Genomic DNA, 19029 nt, shown 5'->3' on the forward strand with positions numbered 1-19029 from the left:
CAGGCCTGCTTTCTCCCAGCACCCGCCGGGCCAGCTGGGTCTGTGCACATGCTTGCATATGTATGTGTGTTTCTCTGTGTGGGTGGGTACTAGCATGTGAGCATGGGTGTGCACGTGTGGTGTGCAAGGCCCTGACCTCCCAGGATTCTCATCCTTTCATGATCACTGAGCACGTCAGGAAGCTGGGTGCCTTTCAGGGAACGGCCCACACTGAGGAGCTGACCGTCTGGCCACAGAAGGCCTGCTGTGGCTGAGCTGGGCCAGGTTGAAAACCTGGGGCCGCCTCTGTGGGCGGCCACACCATTGCAGCCGTGACGGGCAGGGCCGGAGCGAGCTGGGGCCTGAGCGCTGAGACCCATTCCAGCTGGATTCCTGGCAGCCACAGGCCATCACCGGGAGGACTGGGAGGGAGATTGTGTGGGGCTGCTGACAGGGTGAGGGACAAGGGGGGTGGCAGAGCTGGGGCGGAGGCCCTGAGGGCAGAGCTGAGCACCAGGCTCTCTGAGCAGGATTGCAGCTCATTTCTGAATTCCCAGGGATCCTTGCAGAAACCATTAAAGACTAGCGAGGATGGCCTGAACCCCGAACATTGTGGAAGGAGGAAGGTCCTGGCCCAGGGAACTGCTGAAGCCTCGGCCTGTCTTGGGGGATGGGGGGTGGGGGGCCTGCCCTGCTGACCTCCACGGCCCTGAGTGCCTGGGCCTTGCCCCCTCTGTGTGACAGCCAAGAGACGTCTGGGGCAATTCAGACATAGGCAGTGGGGGCTGTGCTCCCCTGTACCTCGCAGAGCCCCCCTCCTTCAGGACCCTCTGCAGGGCCCCCTGCCAGTGTCCATCGCTGCCCCCAGGGCCCAGCTCAGGGCACCCCTTGGTAACACTCGTGGTGACGACCACATTGTCAAGGATGCTGAGGCAGGGGTGGAGCAGGGAAGCCTCTGTGAGGGGGTCGGGCAACAGGGGACATCCTGCCTCCCGTGTGCCTGCCGTACCTCCTACTGGGGAGCCTCCCCCACCACCCCCTCTGCCCAGCACCAGCTCCCTCCTCCCCGAGGGTCCACACCCAGGCAGTGGCACTGAGGTTGGGTTTTTATTGGAGAGTGAACATAAATAAAAATAAGTGGGCATTTGAGAGACGGGAGAGTAGGAGAGCTATTTACAAATGTACACCTTGGGCCCCAGGGCGCCACTGGCCCAATGGCCCGCGCTTGGCTCAGAGGACGGTGAGCAGGGCCGTGAGGACCAGGAGAACAGCATGGGCTGTCAGGCAGGGCGCAAAGTTCTGGCCGAGGGGCTGCTGGCCCCGGGGGTCGCGCTTCTGGCCACCCGAGCTAGCCCGCTGGAACTGCAGTTCTGGGATGATCCGATGGATCCAGTCATAGTGGGAGGTGACCCGAATGTAGACACCTGGGCGGTTCCGGCGGGCACAGCCCTCGCCCCAGCTGATCACCCCGGCCTGCAGCCACAACTGGCCCACAGGGCACACCAGGGGGCCCCCTGAGTCTCCCTGTGGGTGAAGCAGAGGTACATCAGAGGCCCAAGAGCCAGGCTCTACAGCTACACAGGTGCACACATGCCTGTCTGCCTCCCTTTGTTCTTCCCTAACCAGGACACTGCCCCTAACGCTAACCCACCCAGTCCTTCCTCTCTGGCCTGGGATGCCCATTTCTCTAGCATCCCCAGACTACCCACCCTGATCCACCTCAGGAGAGTATGTTGAAAATGGAGTTTCTTGGGCCCCACTGCAGACCTCCTGCCCGACTCCCCTGGGCAGGGTCCAGGGATCGCCTTTCCCAGCTGGTCGAATGCACAGCTCTGGTCTGGACCCCATGGGTCCATCTCCTGGGTCCTTGTCCCTTGTTCCAGGCGGGCTGGCTTCCACCTTGGCCTGGGCCCCGGGAGCAGAGCTCAGCCTCGGCACGGCCCACCCCAGTCCCTACCTTGCAGGCGTCCTTCTTGCCCTCAGCAAAGCCAGCACACAGCATGTCGTCCTTGATGGTTTTCGGCTGGAAGCCGGACTCGGAATCCTTGCTGTAGAGCTGGTTGCACTTGAGCGTGTCAATGATGGGCACGGTGAGTTTCTGCAGGATCTGGGGGTTGGGCAGGTGGTCTGGGGAGGGGAGACACAGCCTACAGCTCAGTGGACAGTCTTACTGAGGACCCGGGGGCCCTGGTTTCTCGAGAACAACAGCTCTGTCCCTCCCCGTTTCTTGCTTGCATTTAGACCTTCTCTTCTGGTTGGGGGCTTTGTGGGACAGAATTCCTTCTTCCCTCCTCCCACCCACCAGGCTGAGCTCTTTCTGTTCCCCACTCTCCACTTCCCCATGGCTCCTCCTTCTGCGCCTGCTGCCCCTTTTCCATACCTACTCCACCTAGTTGAGTAGAGATCATGTGCACCAATATCAACAGAAAAAGATTGTTGGTTCAGAGTGGCCCCTAAGCTGCCTTCTCTAGGCATGTCCCCCATTCTCTCCTAGCCCTGCCCTATTACCTTGTTCACCAGGGCTGCCCCAGCCGGTGACTGAGCAGTTCATGCCTGTCTCAAAGACAACCGAAGGGTCAGGCACACACACGGGGAAGATGTAATTGGTGAAGGTCACAGGTGCCTCCAGCTCCACCAGGGCCACATCGGCACTAGAGGCCATGCCTTGGTACAGGGGGTTGCTCTCGACCCGCTTCACCCGGGAGTACATGGCGTGTGGCCCTGGCTTCAACAGTTGCCGTGCCCCCAGCAGGACCTGGTACAGGGATGTTTCAGAGGTGCTGGTGGGAGAGCAGAGAGCTGGTGTAAGGTGGCCCTGCAAGGGCTTCACAGGCGGAGTTGGTGGAAGTTAAATGGAGACAGAAAAGAGGGAGTAGTTGGGCTCCCTCCTGGCCCCCCAGTGGTGCCAACATCTCTCTCTGCAGGTTGTCTTCAAAAAAGTAATCTTCAGGGGGACATACCTCAGGATGCAGTGGGTAAGGGTGTAGAAGCTGAAGCAGCCTTAATTCCTGACTTTAATTCCCAGCTCCACCCTAGCCAGCCTGGCAACCTTAGGCAAGTCACCCAGCAAGTTCTCTGTGACTCAGTTTCCTTGTCTGTAAAATGGGGACAGTAACAGTCCCCACCTGAAAGGCTTGCTGTGAGGGTTGAAGGAAATGGTCACTCACGGAGGTGCAGCTGGGGGCTGGGCCCAGCCTTAGGCAAGTGACCTCTGAGCTCGAATTTCTGAACTTGAGATGCGAGGTGTTAAGAGAATTGCAGAGCTGTGGCAAGGCAAGAGCTGAGATGCTTGGGAAACCCTGAAGGTCTGGGACTAGGTGGGTTATAGTACAGTAGCAGGGATAAGGTGGCCTGGCCCTTTGGTTAGGTATGGCATAGGTGACCTTAGAGGGAGGAGGAGGAAGGGCCATTCTGCTCTAGTCCATCTGTGTTCAGAGTCCTAGCCAGAAAGGGTGTGTCTTGGATTTGAGGTGTAGGAGGGGGATGGGGAAGAGGGCCAGGGTGTGGGAGGAGCCTGCCTAGCATTGGCAGGGGCGGCCCGAGGTCTGGCAAAGCACCTCCCTGGTGAGACCAGTGGGAGAGTGGACCCCTCCCAGCTGCGCTGGGGGAACAACAACCGGGAAGCAGGGGTTGCTGCTGGAAGCTGGCCCCGAGGTTGGGCCTAAAGGGAGCTCTAGCAGGGAAGGCTCAAATAATGCAGACAGGAACACCCCCTCTCCCCCACCATAAGTGGTCCGCCTGAGAGCCCTGCTCTCGCAGCGCGTTGGCGCTGTCCGCGGTGCTGAAGCCGGGTGTTTTGCAGGGGGCTGGGTGGGGGGCGTGTGGGGGGTTGTTGTTCTGTCTGTATTATCTGTTCCCCCGGTGGGGAGGGAGGCTGGCCGAGCTGGCGAGGGGTGGGAAGAGGGAGCGTGGGGGCTCAGCTAACTCACTTGGAGAAGCAGTGCGCTGCGGTGAGGACCCACCGATCTGTGATGAGGCTGCCCCCACAAGAGTGGCTTCCGTTTCGCTGAATGCTGACCTGCCACGGCCACTCGCCCTCCATGGCGTTCTGCCCGCCCACCATCCGGTTCATCATCCTCTGGCGCCCGCAGACTAGGGGAACACATCCGGGGGGGTGCTCACCGGGGGCCAGTTCCGTGGCTCTGACTCCCTGCCCCCAAACCCACATTTTCACATTCTATTCAATTCCCGGCCTCCCTGCTCCTGACCTGCTCTGCCCCTAACCTGCTCGGAGACCTTAGGTAAGTCAGAAGCCTGGGCGTCAGGTCAGCCTCTGACACAGGCAGACCCTTCCTAGCTGTGGGAAAGTCCCCCACCCCTGTGGGCCCCACACCCCTCACCTGTGAAATGGTGGCATCAGACCTGCCTGGGGGGAAGGGGCAGTGGTGAGATAACACAGGTAAAGGATTTATCCCAGGGCCTGACAAATGGGCTCCTGGAATGTCAGTGGGTTTTGGGACGGTCCCACATGGGGCAGGTGAGTGGTCGTCAGAGTCTGTCTTTAGCTTCTTTGTCGCTTGTCCTGCCCCCCTTCACTGTGCTTCCTGCCTTGATGGCCCTCTTGTGCCACCCACAATGTGTGTCAGGCCTTCCCCCTCCACTCCTGCCTGGCTCCACAGTTTGCCTGCACTGTGGGATTCCCGTGCCCGATCCACTCACTCTGGGTCTCATTTTGGGGGGGGGGGGGGCGGGGCGGGCTGTGTGTGTGGGTTCCTGGCCAGTCTTGCAGCTCTCAGACAAGCCCAGTCCTGCCTCCCCACCACCACCACCCAGGGGGCTAGAATGCTTACCGCTTAATGTCTCAGCCCCCTGAGTCCCTGGAAATGAGAAAAAAGAGGATGATTAGCTAATGTAGCCACAGCCGAGGTCTGCTTCTTCCCTCTCCACTGCTGGTCAGCGTAGCCCTGCCTATGCTCCACACCCAGCCTCCTGAGGACGCAGCAGGACAGTCCCCAGGGGGACCTGGCAGGAGAGGCCAGCAGCCTTCAGTTCCCCGCAGGTCTGGCCCCCACGATGTGTACAGGCCAGGCCTGATTGCTGCACAGGGAACCAATCAGGAGATGCCAGTGAGGGGACCCTGTCAGGGCTTGACTCTCCTGTTTGGGACAGGAGGGCTCCTTCTTGTCCCCACAGGGCCTTCCCTCCGCACCCCACACTCGTCCTGGTCTGGAAGCTCTGCAGAGGACCCCGGCTTCGGCCCTGGAGCTGTGGGGTCTCCCTCCCCACCCCTCTCCACCAGCCTGGATCTGGGATAAAAGACGAGATAGGGTGAGCGAGGCTCCACATCTGACTGGAGTCCTGAGGCGACAGCCTAGCCGCTTGGGTCTCTCTCATCTCAGGAGAGAAGCCAGCCAGTGGTCATGCGTCAGTCCTCCCAAGATTCCAGATTCCCAAGAGCCAACCCCTCTCTCAGACATTCCAGCATGCTTGCAGTTGGAGCCCAGGACCCCCTGCTGGACCATGGCACCCCTGCCCACGTGAGGAACGGGAGGGGTGAGGGTGGGACCATTCGGTAATGGACCCCATCGCCCCAGGATCCATTTCCCCCATGTCTCTGGAGACAGGCACAGGGCCTGCTGCTTGGCCTTGACGGGACCCTCCACCCCAGCCCAGAGACCCCAGCCTGGCCAGCCCAGTGCCAGCAACACTCCAAAAATACCTGCCCCCGTAGAGAGAGCCCTGCCTGCACATCTGGTTCACTGGGGGCGGATCTGATCAGAGCTGGGGTGGGGGGCTCAGGACAGCCTCTCCCCACCTCAGCCCTCAGCATTCCCCCTACACCCCAGCTCTTCTTGGTAGCCAGCCCCATGTGTCTGAGGGGCCCTGGGGACAGGAACCGGCCAGACTGAGCCACGACATTCTGTGGGGTGCCCAAGGACCCTGGGGTTTTTTGGGGACCCCCATTTTTCCAGGCTGAGGGGCACACTCCGCAATGCTGGGGGTGGCGGTTGGATGGTTTTTTTTTTTTTTTGATGAAGCGATTGTGGGGAGCTGCGCGTGGGGTAAGAGGAGGAGGGGGGGCTGAGGAGGCACAGGCAGGACTGGCCACTCTACAGATAGAGGTGACAAGTGGAAGTGTGGGGGTAAGAGGAGTCAGCCCAGGCCAGCGAGGGGAGCAGAAAGTCTGCCTGGACATTGATTTGTGTTAACAAGGTGCCCTTTTAAAATACAGATGTCCCCAGGAGGGCAGTTCCCTCCAGCCCCTCTTCTTAGGATAATATGATTTAATTAGGTTGATAACACAGGACCCCATGTTCCTTCTAAGGCTGATGCTTCTGCTTGCATGATGCTCCAGTTCACCCCATCCTCACTGGCACTAACGTGCTTTCAGGCTTGTTCCCTCCCCGTGGGACTTTTCCAGAGCCTTGTTCAGGTTCTCCCCACAGCCATCTCCCATCCCATACGTGCAGATGGATCCATTGCCTGCCCCCAGGATCAAGGGCACTTGCACCCTGCCTGACAGACCCCCCCTGCCACACACACACACCCCGTTGAGGCTGTGCAGGCTTCCTCACCCCAGCCTAATGCAACCCTGTTTCTCATTCAGACTGAGCCTTCTGGCTCAGTTTGCCCACAACACCCCTTTCCTCCTGGTGTCTACAAATCCAGATTCTATAGGGTCCTAATCCAGATCAAGCCTAACTGAAGTACCTCCTCCTCCAGGCAGCCCTCCTTGCTTGCACTGTCTGTCTGGGAAGCCTGGCTCCCTCTTCTGAGCTTTCTGTGCTCCCACCTGGCCTCACAGGGCTCTGCCTACCTTGCCCTGGGGGTAGAATTGTTGTCTCATCTGACCTATGGGCTCGGGAGCTCTGTGAAAGCAGAGCCCACATCCATGGGGCCTGAGCTGGGGGAATAGGTAAGAGGGACAGAATGGGAGCAACTGTGGGAGCATGGCTGACTGGGAAGACCTGGGCCCTGCAGGGTGGGCATCCTGTAGGGGCTGGGTGAGCTGACAGGGGTGTCAGGCCCTTCCTCTGGGCCCAGGGCTCTCCTGCTCCTGTAGCTGGTTGCTAGTGGGGATACAGGAGACCCAAGGCTCTAGGAGGGAACAGCCAGAGATGAGGGGCGAGGACAGTATTGAAGGAGTTCAGGCCTCTGGTCACAGCTGTTTGAGAGCCAAGTGCAGGCTGCTGTTTCCACTATGGCAATGACCTTGATTACTCAACCCACCAGGAGCGATCACAGTGTTACACACCCTAGTGGAGATGGGCTCCCTCAAAGAATGCTATGATTCTTGTGAGAGGAGGCCAGGAGAGGGAGGCCCAGCAGCAGGCCTTGGGAGGCCCTCTGGAGCCCAGGGGAGTTGGTACCTCCTCACCAAGGTGCCGCCCTGGCACCCTCCTCCCCTGGTGGGAAGCCTGGAGCCCTGGCAGAGTTGCAGCCTGGGGTGACCCAGCCCGGCCCTGGGAGGTGACTTGAGGACAGGGAAGTGAGGTGGTGGCTGGGCTGGCCAGGCTGGCCCAGGAATGCGGAGAGTTTCCCTGGCAGAGAGCAGCCCTCCCACTGGGAGGGGCCTAGCAGGTGGGGCCCCCGGGCTGGCACCTGCTAACCCTGACCCACGATTTGGAGAGGGGACAGGGGTGCAGGGCCTGCTTCTTCTGTACCTTCCCTCTCTGGTCGGAGCCAGAGCCTCCACCTGCACTATCTCCCTGCTCCCCACCGAGCCCTCACCAGCCTCCCAAGGCTCCCAGGCTCAGGTAGCAGCTCAGCTACCCTTCCCGGGCCCAGCGGACGGTGGCCCAAGGATTGGAGGCCAGCAGTCTTGAGTTCAGATCTTGCACCCATGCAGCCCTGTGTTTTCATCTTGGAGACGGGAGAGTGGCCCAGATGAGAGGAAGCAGAAGCACCAAGCCCAGAGCTTAGCCATGATTGCCCAAGGCAAGGGGAGCTGGGGGTGGGGGTGGGGGTTCTGCCCTTGTGTGTCGCTGCCTCCGGGGTCCTCACCCACATCCTGCCTTCCCCACTTCACTCCCTGAGGTGGGCCATCTGGAACCTTCCCACTAGGGCAGGGAGAGGAGGCTGGTGCTGCAGCCCCAGGCCTGGCCAGGGAGTGGGGGCTTAGCTACAGTTCCAGGTAGGACAGAGGGGCCCCTGCAACCCGTGGGACTCACCAAACCGCAGCAGCAGCAGGAGCAGGGCCACAGCCGGCACCTGCCTCATGGCTTCGTCCTGGCTGCAGTGCCCGCCAGGCAGCGGACAGCGGTGGCAGGAGCTCCGTGAGCACGAGCACGACGTTTGGGGCTCCATGAAGTGGGCTTATATGCTGGAGAGGAGTGTCAGCTCGGCTATGCCGCTGGACCTGTCGGCCCGGCCTGCCTAGTTCCTCTCGGCAGGAAGGAGGCACCTCAGAACCCCAACTCCTCATGACCTGGCCCTGAACCCCAAGGGGCCAGACCCCTCACCCTAAGACACCTTGGGGTTTGGGGACCGGGGTACATCCTGTCGCATTTTCCGCCCCCACCATGGCTGACCACACCCTCCAACTGACCACAGGCTCTGCTTGAGCTGACTGCTTTCTGCCCCTGCGACCCTCCCTGTTTCATTCATTCATTTGTTCATTCATTCATATTTATTGAGCATCTACTGTGTACTGGGCATCAGTGGATGAAGCCCATCCAGGACTGGGCTTACACTTTTGGGTGAGGGGGGTGGGCACAGAAAGTCCAGGTCCCCTGTGCTTATGGAACAAAGGAGAGCAGTGGGACTTCCCTGGTGGCGCCTGCCAATGCAGGGGACATGGGTTCGATTCCTGGTCTGGGAAGATCCCTCATGCCACACAGCAACTAAGCCCATGAGCCACAACTACTGAAGCCAGGGCCCTGGAGCCTGTGCTCCTCAACAGGAGACCCCACTGCCCAGAAGAAGCACGCTCACTGCAACAAAGAGTAGCCCCCCCCCCCCCCGCCCCTGCCTCGCGGCAACTAGAGAAAGCCCACGCGAAGCAATGAAGACCCAACGCAGCCAAAATATATAAAAAATAAATAAATAAATAAATAAATAAATAAATAAATAAATAAATAAATAAATAAAATTTATTTATTTAAAAAAAAGGGGTGGGGGCAGGGAAGGAGCCCGGAGCTGGGTCCCCAGCCGACCCTAGCACCCTCACAGGCCCTCTCTCCAGGAACTGGGTCCCAGGAACTGGGTCCCAGGACCTGCCCCAAGATGGCCAAGACCGCCCTCCCCCTGCCTCCGTCGGGTCGCGGGGCGGTACCCTCCTCCCCAGGGCCGGAGGCAGAGTGGGGGAGGGGGCTTCCCGGAACCCGAGGGCCGGGGTGGGCGGGGCGGAAGCTTGTTCTGGGAAGGCCGGGCCGGGATGACAGTCCGCTGGCGTCTCTGCCCTGGGCGCGGCTGGCCAGGTACGGGACGTGCGACCGCCACGGAAGCGGCTCCTGGAGGAAGTTATTTGGGGCATGGGACAGATGTCAGAGGCGGAGTCGAGGCTTGGCGGCCACTGCCCGCCCGAGCGGCGGGTTCGGACTGGGGCCGGGGCTGGGGACCAGGTCCCGCAGACCCCTCCAGGCCTGGGGTGGGGAGCACTGGATGACTGGCAGAGCCCTGCCTCAGTCTCCCCGCCTGCGCAGTGGGTGCGAGCGTGGCCTGGGTGTGCTACGGCGTGCCCGGTGGGTAGTGGGGGCCGGGGTCGCGGGCTCCGGGCCTGGGCTGGGTGTCCGGTACTCACCCCTCCCCCAACTCCCCACCACCCCGCCCACTGTCCTGGGCCTTCGCGGGAGCTCCTGGTCAGCGCAGCCCTGCCCTCTAGTGGCCGCCGGCAGCAGCGCCGGGCGGGCCGGGCACAGGCTAGGGCAGGAGAGGGTAGGGGGTCTCTCGCCTCCTCACTGTCCCTCTTCCTCCATTTCTTCCCACCGCTCCTGCCCCCAGCGCGAGTACTTCCCACTGTCCGTTGTTCTCCTCTTCTGCCCTCCTCCCCCCAGTTCTCACTTCACTTCTCCAGCAGCCCTGCGAGGGGGAGGGGGCATCACCCTCGATTTGGGACTGCAGCCTGAATTGGGACTGCCACCCTCTGGTCCGTCTTCTCCCGCCCCCCGCCTCCCCGTCCCTCCTCCAAGACCCCATCCGCGCGATGTCCCGGAGTTACCGGGTGGGTGTCTGGGCGAGTGGGGTCCCTCGGGGAGGGAGGGGCAGAGCATTGGAAGAGAGATTCCAGACTCATTCATTTCGCAAGTGTTTTCTGAGCACGATGGGCGCCCAGCACTGTCCAGTAATGGGAAACGTCGGGGTGAACGGTGTGGAGGAGACCGCAAGACAGAATTAAATTGAAGATGTCTAATCATAAACTTTGGAAAGTGTTTCAAAAAGTCAGGGGAACCACATTTCTCCAGGCACCTGATGATCCGTTCCCTGAACTGCAGAGGACTTTCGGATTCTTTTAGGCCAACTGCTTCCTCTCAGGCCTCCTTCTCTGGTTTTCTCTCTCTTTTTTCTTTTATTTTCTTTTTAAAGCCAATTCTTGGACTTTCCTACTGGCGCAGTGGTTAAGAATCCACCTGTCATTGCAGGGTACACGAGTTTGGTCTTTTGTCCAGGAAGATCCCACATGCCACACAGCAACTAAGCCTGAGAGCCACAGCTACTGAAGCCCGCACACCCTAGAGCCCAGGCTCTGCAACAAGAGAAGCCACTGCAATGAGAAGCCCGTGCACCACAACAAAGAGTATCCCCCTGTCAACTTAAAAAAAATCCACAATGTGAGAGTTGCAAGTTAAGTTTTATTTGGGGCAAAATGAGGACAGCAGCCCGGGAGACAGCATCCCAGGTAGCTCTGAGAAACTGTTCCAAAGAGGCAGGGGGAAAGCTCAGCATATATGTGTTTTTGGTGAAAGGGAAAAACATGCAATCGAGCACATATTGTTTACAGAAGGTCACTGCTTGTCACAAGAAGCAGTCGTCACCATGAAGGATTGTAGTGTTTTTTCTAGATATGAGGAGGTACAGGAATTGGGCCCATAAAGTTGGCTCCTGAAAATATCTAACTATCTAAAGACCTGTTCTGCCAGTTTTTCCCAGACCACAGAGTGCCTCATTTCAGCTCTCCACGCTGTACACCTTTCAGGGGGGCGTTGACAGTCAGCAGCTGCAGCAGCGCGTGATTTAATCTTTGTAGAGGCAGATGGCAGATGCCAGTGGTGGATGCCAGTTGTAGCTGACAGGGCCCCCTCATGGTCATAAATTCAACCATGCTTTGGGAGGCATCTCATGACCATTTCGTCCCATGGTGCTAGGAAGGCTCATTTCTAGGTCTGGTGAAGATTTTGCTGATAGGCCACTCAATGTGCTATTACTGGCTAGATCTTTATTTAAAATTAAGTAAGTAGTTTTTATTTATTGGCTGCGTTGGGTCTTCGTTGCTGCCCACGGGCTTTCTGTAGTTGCAGAGAGCAGGGGCTACTCTTTGTTGTGTGTGGGCTTCTCATTGCGGTGGCTTCTCTTGTTGCAGAGCACGGGCTCTAGGCACATAGGCTTCAGTAGTTGCAGTGCATGGGCTCATTAGTTGTGGCTCTTGGGCTCTAGAGTGCAGTCTCAGTAGTTGTGGTGCATGGGCTTAATAGCTCCGAGGCATGGAATCTTCCTGGACCAGTGCTTGGACCCTTGTTGCCTGCATTGGCAGGTGGATTCTTAACGACTGTGCTACCAGGGAAGTCCTGTACTCATCTGCTTTTGATGTTGAACAATGTACAAGGTTGGGAGTATGTCACCCCCATCACCATGGCACTGACTCTCAAAATGACTGGACACTTTTGGTCTAGATCTTTTTAACAAAGGTCAAAGGCCTCTGGACCATCTGTATTTCTAGTCTGCTATGGTCCAGGAAAAATTCCTTCTTGTTGTGTCTTCCTATATCTAGAGTTACACCATTACAATCATTGATCACATACAGAACTATATATTTGATCAACTGTTTCCAGTCTCCAGTCATCATTATTTTTGTCAGCAGCTCATTCACACATTTGGTAATACAAGAAACAATAATCTTGTAAAACAGGCAAAATACAAATAGTATAGCTAATAACATTAATGGAGTTATAAGTAAATATTTAAACTGAGAACTTCCATTAGATGCAGCCCAGTATATCCTTAGGTCGTCTGACTGAGTCTATCCTGTACTAATCTTTATCTTTCAGAGAAATTATTTTTTGACCCTGTCCATAAGGTCCCCAGCCCAATTTCCTAGTGTTACTAGGCTGGTTATCCTTAGTATAATTTAATTGTTCCCAAGATAAAGGGGGGCATTACAACTTAAGTGACCATAGCCTTTTGTTAACCACATAAAACCATCCCATAACTGTGGGAGGTTTTATTCCTTGGCTGAAATATTGTTTGTTGCTCTGATTGAGCTTGAGTAACTTAGAGGAAAGTTCTTTTTTTTTTATGGCCAGGGTCAGAGCAGGTATTATTAATTGGCTAGGTGAGGAGATCCCCTGAACAGGACTATAATTTTTTTCCTCTAGAATAAATTTCCTAAGGGCCATCCAGTTAAAGCCTTGGAGGGGAGAAATCCACCAAGGTAACCCAAAAGTACTAGTCATAGGTAACTGGCCACAAACCCAACAATTGGATTGATTTTTTTAATTAGCATAGGATTGTGTTTATGGTAGGAAAACATTTGATTCATATACAAAGCTCCAAGAAGTCAAGAAAACATTATAAATGCTCATGCAAGTCAGGTCCAGGATCTTGGGCTAGCTGTCTACTTCCGATGTCGGCTTCTTCTCATCCTAGTGTGAGTGTAGTTTCTACTCTGATAAGTGTCCTTCTGTCTAGGTTGGAGATTGTCTTAAATTATGTCCTTTCCAGTATGTATAATTGCTTGGTTGCTGGTCGTGGGGCATCCAATTTTTATCCAAAGACAGATTACTGAGATAAGCTTCAAAAACAAACTTAGAGAGAGGATTAAGATGGCGGAGTAGGAGGACGTGCGCTCACTCCCTCTTGCAAGAGCACTGGAATTACAACTAACTGCTGAACAATCATCTACAGAAAGACACTGGAACTCACCAGAAAAGACACTCCACATCCAGAGACAAAGGAGAAGCCGCAATGAGATGGTAGGAGGGGCGCAATCACGTTAAAATCAAATCCCATAAATGCTGCGTGGGTGACTCACAAACTGGAGAACAGTTATACTGCAGAAGTCCACCCACTAAAGTGAGGGTTCTGAGCCCCACATCAGGATTCCCAACCTGGGAGTCCAGCAACGGGAAGAGGAATCCCTAGAGAATCAGACCCTGAAAGCCAGCGGGATTTGATTGCAGGACCTCCACAGGACTGGGGGAAACAGAGACTCCACTCTTGGAGGGCACACAAAAAATGTGCTCACCAGGACCCAGGGGGAAGGAGCAGTGACCCAACAGGAAACTGAACCAGACCTACCTGCTGGTGTTGGAGGGTTGCCTGCAGAGGTGGGGAGGGGGCAGCTGTGGCTCACCGAGGAGGCAGGGGCACTGGCAGCAGGGGTTCTGGGAAGTGCTTATTGATGTGAGTCCTCCCAGAGTCCGCCATTGGCCCTACCAAAGAGCCTGTGGGCTCCAGCGCTAGGTGGCCTCAGGCCAAACAACGAACAAGGTGTGAACACAGCTCTACCCATTAGCAGACAAGCAGATTAAAGCTTTACTGAGCTCCGCCCACCCAGCCCTACCCACCATCAGTCTCTCCCATGAGGAAGCACACAGGAGGCTCCTAGATAGCTTCCTCTACAAGAGGGCAGACAGCAGTATCAAGCAGTATCAGCAGTATTTCGTCTTGCAGAACTGAAAACCACAGCCACAGAAAGACAGAGAAAATGAAAAAGCAGAGGACTTTGTACCAGATGAAGGGACAGGATAAAGCCCCAGAAAAACAACTAAATGAAGAGGAGATAGGCACCCTTCCAGAAAAAGAATTCAGAATAATGATAGTGAAGATGATCCAGGACTTTGAAAAAAGACTGGATGCATAGATTGAAAAGTTTACCAAAGACCTAGAAGAAGTAAAGAACAAACAAACAGAGATATGCAACACAATAACTGAAATGAAAGATACACAAGAAGGAACCAATAGCAGATTAACAGAGGCAGAAGGGCGAATAAGTGACCTGGAGGACAGAATGGTGATAATCACTGGTGTGGAAAAGAATAAAGAAAAAAGAATCAAAAGAACTGAAGACAGCCTAAGAGACCTCTGGGACAATGTTAAACGCACCAACATTTGCATTATAGGGGTCCCAGAAGGAGACGGGAGAGAGAAAGGACCTGAGAAAATATTGGAAGAGATTATAGTCAAAAACTTCCCTAACATGGGAAAGGAAATAGCTACCCAAGTCCAGGAAGCACAGAGAGTCCCAGGCAGGATAAACCCAAGGAGAAACAAATACAGTAGTCAAATTGACAAAAAATGAAAGACAGAGAAATGTTATTAAAAGCAACAAGGGAAAAACGACAAATAACATACAAGGGAACTCCCATCAGGTTAACAGCTGATTTCTCAGCAGAAACTCTGCAAGCCAGAAGGGAGTGGCATGATATATTTCAAGTGATGAAAGGGAAGAAGCTACAACCAAGAATACTCTACCCAGAAAGGATCTCATTCAGATTCAATGGAGAAATCAAAAGCTTTGCAGACAAGCAACAGCTAAGAGAATTCAGCACCACCAAACCAGCCCTACAACAAATGCTAAAGGAACTTCTCTAAGCGGGAAACATAAGAGAAGAGAAGGACCTACAAAAATAAAACCAAAACAATTAAGAAAATGGTAATAGGAACATACATATCGATAATTACCTGGAATGTAAATGGACTAAATGCACCAACCAGAAGACACGGACTGGCTGAATGGATACAAAAACAAGACCCATATATATGCTGTCTCGAAGAGACCCACTTCAGACCTAGGCACACATATAGACGGAAAGTGAGGGGACGGAAAAAGATATTCCATGCAAATGAAAATCAAAAGAAAGCTGGAGTAGCAATACTCATATCAGATAAAATAGACTTTAAAATAAAAAATGTTACAAGAGACAAGAAAGGATATTACATAAAGATCAAGGGATCCATCCAAGAAGAGATAATTAAAAATATATACGCACCCAATATAGGAGCACCTCAATACATAAGGCAAATGCTAACACCTGTGAAAGAGGAAATGCAAGGCAGAAATAGAGACATAGGTGTAGGGAACAAACACATGGACACCAAGTGGGGGAAGTGGGGAGGGTTGGGGGGGAATGAATTGGGAGATTGGGATACCAAATTGTACACTCTAAATATATGCTGTTTATTGTCTGTTAACTGTATCTCAATAAAAGTTCCTAAAAAAAAAAACTTAGAGTGTCTTTTTAAATTTTCAATCAGACTTTACATTAATATAGCATAACAGTAAGGAACTATCCAGGAAGGGAGTCTTAGTAAATATAGACCTCCATCAGCAAGACTGGCATTTAATGTTCATTGAAACACAATATTTTCTCTCTAAAATTACCCCCAATTTTACCAAATATAATCAAAGTAAGACTATTTTGTTTGCAAAATAAGTCTGGTCTCAAAAAAAACTTGGCTTGATAATTTATGTAACTATAATTGATCATATAGGCTTTTTGTTTTGCTGAAACTTTTATAAGGAGTCTCAGACTGAGCTTTTAAAAGACCTGTCAGGGCTAGGAAAGTCACACCAAGGGCTTATCACAGATTTTGCCTAACAGACGTAGGTGAATTCCTCCCTTTTTAAGGTCCCCAAAATACCTTGAGTTTTTTGTACCTGTTAGTGAGTAGCCTTTCTAATTGATATGATAAAGTTGCTGGGAACCTAAGAGTTTGAAGGGAACAGATAGAGAAAAAAGATAAATGTTTCAATCCTGCTTGCACAGGTATAATTTACCAAATTACTGTAAGTCATAATTAGTTTGAGGGGAAGGTTTTCCTTACACTTGGAAAACACAGATTTAAACCAGTAATTTTTCAGATAGAAACCATAAAACTTATGACCATATTCACCAGTTTACTCAGTCCTATGTAACTAATCCTTTTTGTTAACAGCTTTATGAGGCCTTTAGGTTTCTCATTAGGATTCTTCAGTTTCTTGCCTAGTTCAGCATTGTGGTCTGAAAGTCAGAAACTAGTATTTATCCAAAAGTCCTTTTCAGAAATCTTCTTGAAGAGGAAGCATTTTTTCAAAGGCATCAGAATAAAACCATAACTGTCTATAATGACATAAGGCTTAAGAGGCACATTTAAAATCTGATTGCAATATAATCGACAAGGACACTGGTTACTGATGTGACATACAACACTTTAAGATAATAACTAGAATTATGACAGATAACATTTTACCAGGACATATCAGAATTTTTAGGAACGCCATATAATTTCTAGAATATCTATATTAATAATATTTACCATACACTAAAACCTAAGAAGATTTATTACTCATTTGACAATACTTCCCATGCAACTTTAATGTGCCAAATGAACCTAGTTTATATCTCTCTTTGCGATGCTCCAGGGTTCCTTTCAAGCACTCCGAAGTTAGCTAGAGGTCAAAAGAACTTCATTAGAATTTGTTTTAGGAAGTTTTGTCAAAAATATCAAACGGGGTTTAGAACACTCAGTCAGATAGGCTCACAGGTTATTGTGAAACAATAGTTGTTCACTGAGCCAAAGTAACAAGAACAGATCACTTAACAGGTAAGGAAACTTAAAATCTGTTATCAAAAGGCAGTTCAACATTTTAAGAAAATTTGTCCTCTTAACAGAGAGAAAAGCCAAATTCAAGTTTTGCACCAGCTTAGTTTTAAAATTAATTTACTCAACTAAATTTATTCTAAACTTAGTCAATCCTGTCCATGCACAAAACTCTTTTCTCAGGGTCCACTTTCCACAAACCTTCTTATCACTTTCTGTATCATTATTTTCCCATTCAGAAACAGCCACCTGTAATTTAGACCTACTTTCTTTTCCCTTAAATGTAATTCCATTCCTCATGCCTTCTTGAAAACATACATCCTACTTTCCTTAGGCAACCATGAACTGTCCTTTATGATAGCATTCTGTAGATCGGTGAACATAAATACCAGTGATAATTTCTAAAACATTTGTTTACTTTAGAGAACATGGCACCAAACGCATTTATTAATAGTCCAAATCGTCTTTTGTTTCCTTGTAAGAGGAAGCCAGTGTTCAGTAATTAATGTTTATTTGGGAATGACCTAGCTATCTAACAAGTTTCCATCACTTAATTTAGCACAATTCTAGAATGTCAAGTTATCAGAATCTGGGGAGACCATTTTAGATAGACATTCCTAAAGCAGAATTATTTTAATAGAGTTTATCTAAAAGCTCTTATCTCATATGTCTAGGTATACTTAATGTGGATGACTCTAAAAATGTGTCTATATTAATTAGATCAACAAACAAACATTAATACCAGATATCAATTTAATACTGAATATTTCCCTGTTCATGTGAACCTGAAATTTATTTGGCTGAATTTCTCTATTTAGAATTATTTTAATTTGTAAGGACTTACCTTTCTTTAAGCCAATTAAATAGAGATCATTTAAAAATTAACCACAGCAGGGACTTCCTAGGTGGCGCAGTGGTTAAGAATCTGCCTGCCAATGCAGGGGACACAGGTTCGATCCCTGCTACAGGAAGATCCCACATGCCGCGGAGCAACTAAGCTCGTGCGCCACAACTACTGAGCCTGAGCTTTAGAGCCGTGAGCCACAACTATTGAGCCCACGTGCTGCAACTACCGAAATCCATGCACCTAGAACCCATGCTCCACAACAAGAGAAGCCACGGCAACGAGAAGCCCGCGCACCACAATGAAGAATAGTCCCTGTTCACCGCAACTAAAAAGAAAGCCTGAGCACAGCAAAAAAGACCCAACACAGCCAATAAAATAAATAAACAAATAAATTTATAAAAAACAAAAAATTAACCACAGCAGGGACTTCCTAGGTGGTGCAGTGGTTGAGAATCTGTCTGCCAATGCAGGGGACATGGGTTTGATCCCTGCTCCAGGAAGATCCCACATGCCATGAAGCAACTAAGCCTGTGCACCACAACTATTGAGCCTGAGCTTTAGAGCCTGTGAGCCACAACTAGTGAGCCCATGTGCTGCAACTACTGAAGCCCATGCGCCTAGAGCCCGTGCTCCGCAACAAGAGAAGCCACGGCAATGAGGAGCCTGCGTACCACAACAAAGAGTAGCCCCCACTCACCGCAACTAAAATGAAAGCCCGCGCACAGCAAAAAAGACCCAACACAGCCAATAAAATAAATAAATTAATTAATTAATTTAAAAAATTAATCACAGCAATGTTATCCAAAGACAAAGACACATACTGAGATGTACATGTATACAGACAGACACAATAAGAGATGTAGCTGCATTTTCTAAACTCAGTCACGAACCAGATATCATAATATAAAACTCACTAGCTTGTAAATAACAGTTGAAATAAGAACAATTTTAAAGGGCTTCTTCTAGTTTTTTTTTTTTTTTTTCCTTTTCAATCTCAGGAATTGGAGATGGTTTAGATAAGATAATTGTTCCTGATAGCTCTGGTCTCAAGGCTCAGGGAGGGAAAATCAAGTTCTCCCTTGTAGGACTTATTCCCTTAGGGTCAGAATTCTGAAGAGAATTTTTCCCTTCAAGCTAGCTTTCTCTACTGGTTGGTTAAACCTTCCACTGGCATTGTGTACCTAATCGATGCAGTTGAAGGTTTATAATTTTTGTAGATACCTTCTTTTCTTTTTCTTTCTTTCTTTCTTTCTTTCTTTCTTTCTTTCTTTCTTTCTTTCTTTCTTTCTTTTCTTTTCTTTTTTGTCATGGTTTTGAAAAGTTGGTCAGTCAATATAACAAGAGTGTTTTTATGTAATGAGGACCAACCTAGATTGTGTCTTTTGACTAAAGTAGCCAAATCCTCATCTAAGCCTTCTAAAAAGGTGGAGTTAAGCAGAGGATCGTTTTGGTGGTTAGAGAATGATTCACGTGTCAAGCCAGAATGTTGCTTAAAAGTTTTTTTTTCCTCAAAACTTTCCCAGTAG

General features: G+C 51.4%; 1 protein-coding gene across 4 annotated transcripts; it reads right to left on the reverse strand.

Moving 5' to 3' along the window:
- Positions 1–1077: 1077 nt before the first annotated feature.
- On the reverse strand, positions 1078–8213 carry PRSS27 (serine protease 27). 4 transcript variants are annotated; one of them, XM_057750353.1, is made up of 6 exons: positions 8091–8213; positions 4770–4796; positions 3942–4071; positions 2488–2759; positions 1937–2106; positions 1078–1503 (listed from the first exon to the last, which is right to left on the reverse strand). In XM_057750353.1, exons 1-6 carry the CDS (start codon positions 8137–8139, stop codon positions 1210–1212), a joined length of 942 nt encoding a protein of 313 aa, XP_057606336.1. In that variant the 5' UTR covers positions 8140–8213; the 3' UTR covers positions 1078–1209. The 4 variants fall into 4 exon arrangements, with proteins under 4 accessions (XP_057606336.1, XP_057606335.1, XP_057606337.1 ...); XM_057750352.1 differs by having other exon boundaries at positions 3909–4071; XM_057750354.1 differs by lacking the exon at positions 3942–4071 and having other exon boundaries at positions 8091–8166.
- Positions 8214–19029: the final 10816 nt, after the last annotated feature.

Source organism: Hippopotamus amphibius, chromosome 9, assembly GCF_030028045.1.
Source record: "Hippopotamus amphibius kiboko isolate mHipAmp2 chromosome 9, mHipAmp2.hap2, whole genome shotgun sequence".
NCBI lineage: Eukaryota > Metazoa > Chordata > Mammalia > Artiodactyla > Hippopotamidae > Hippopotamus > Hippopotamus amphibius.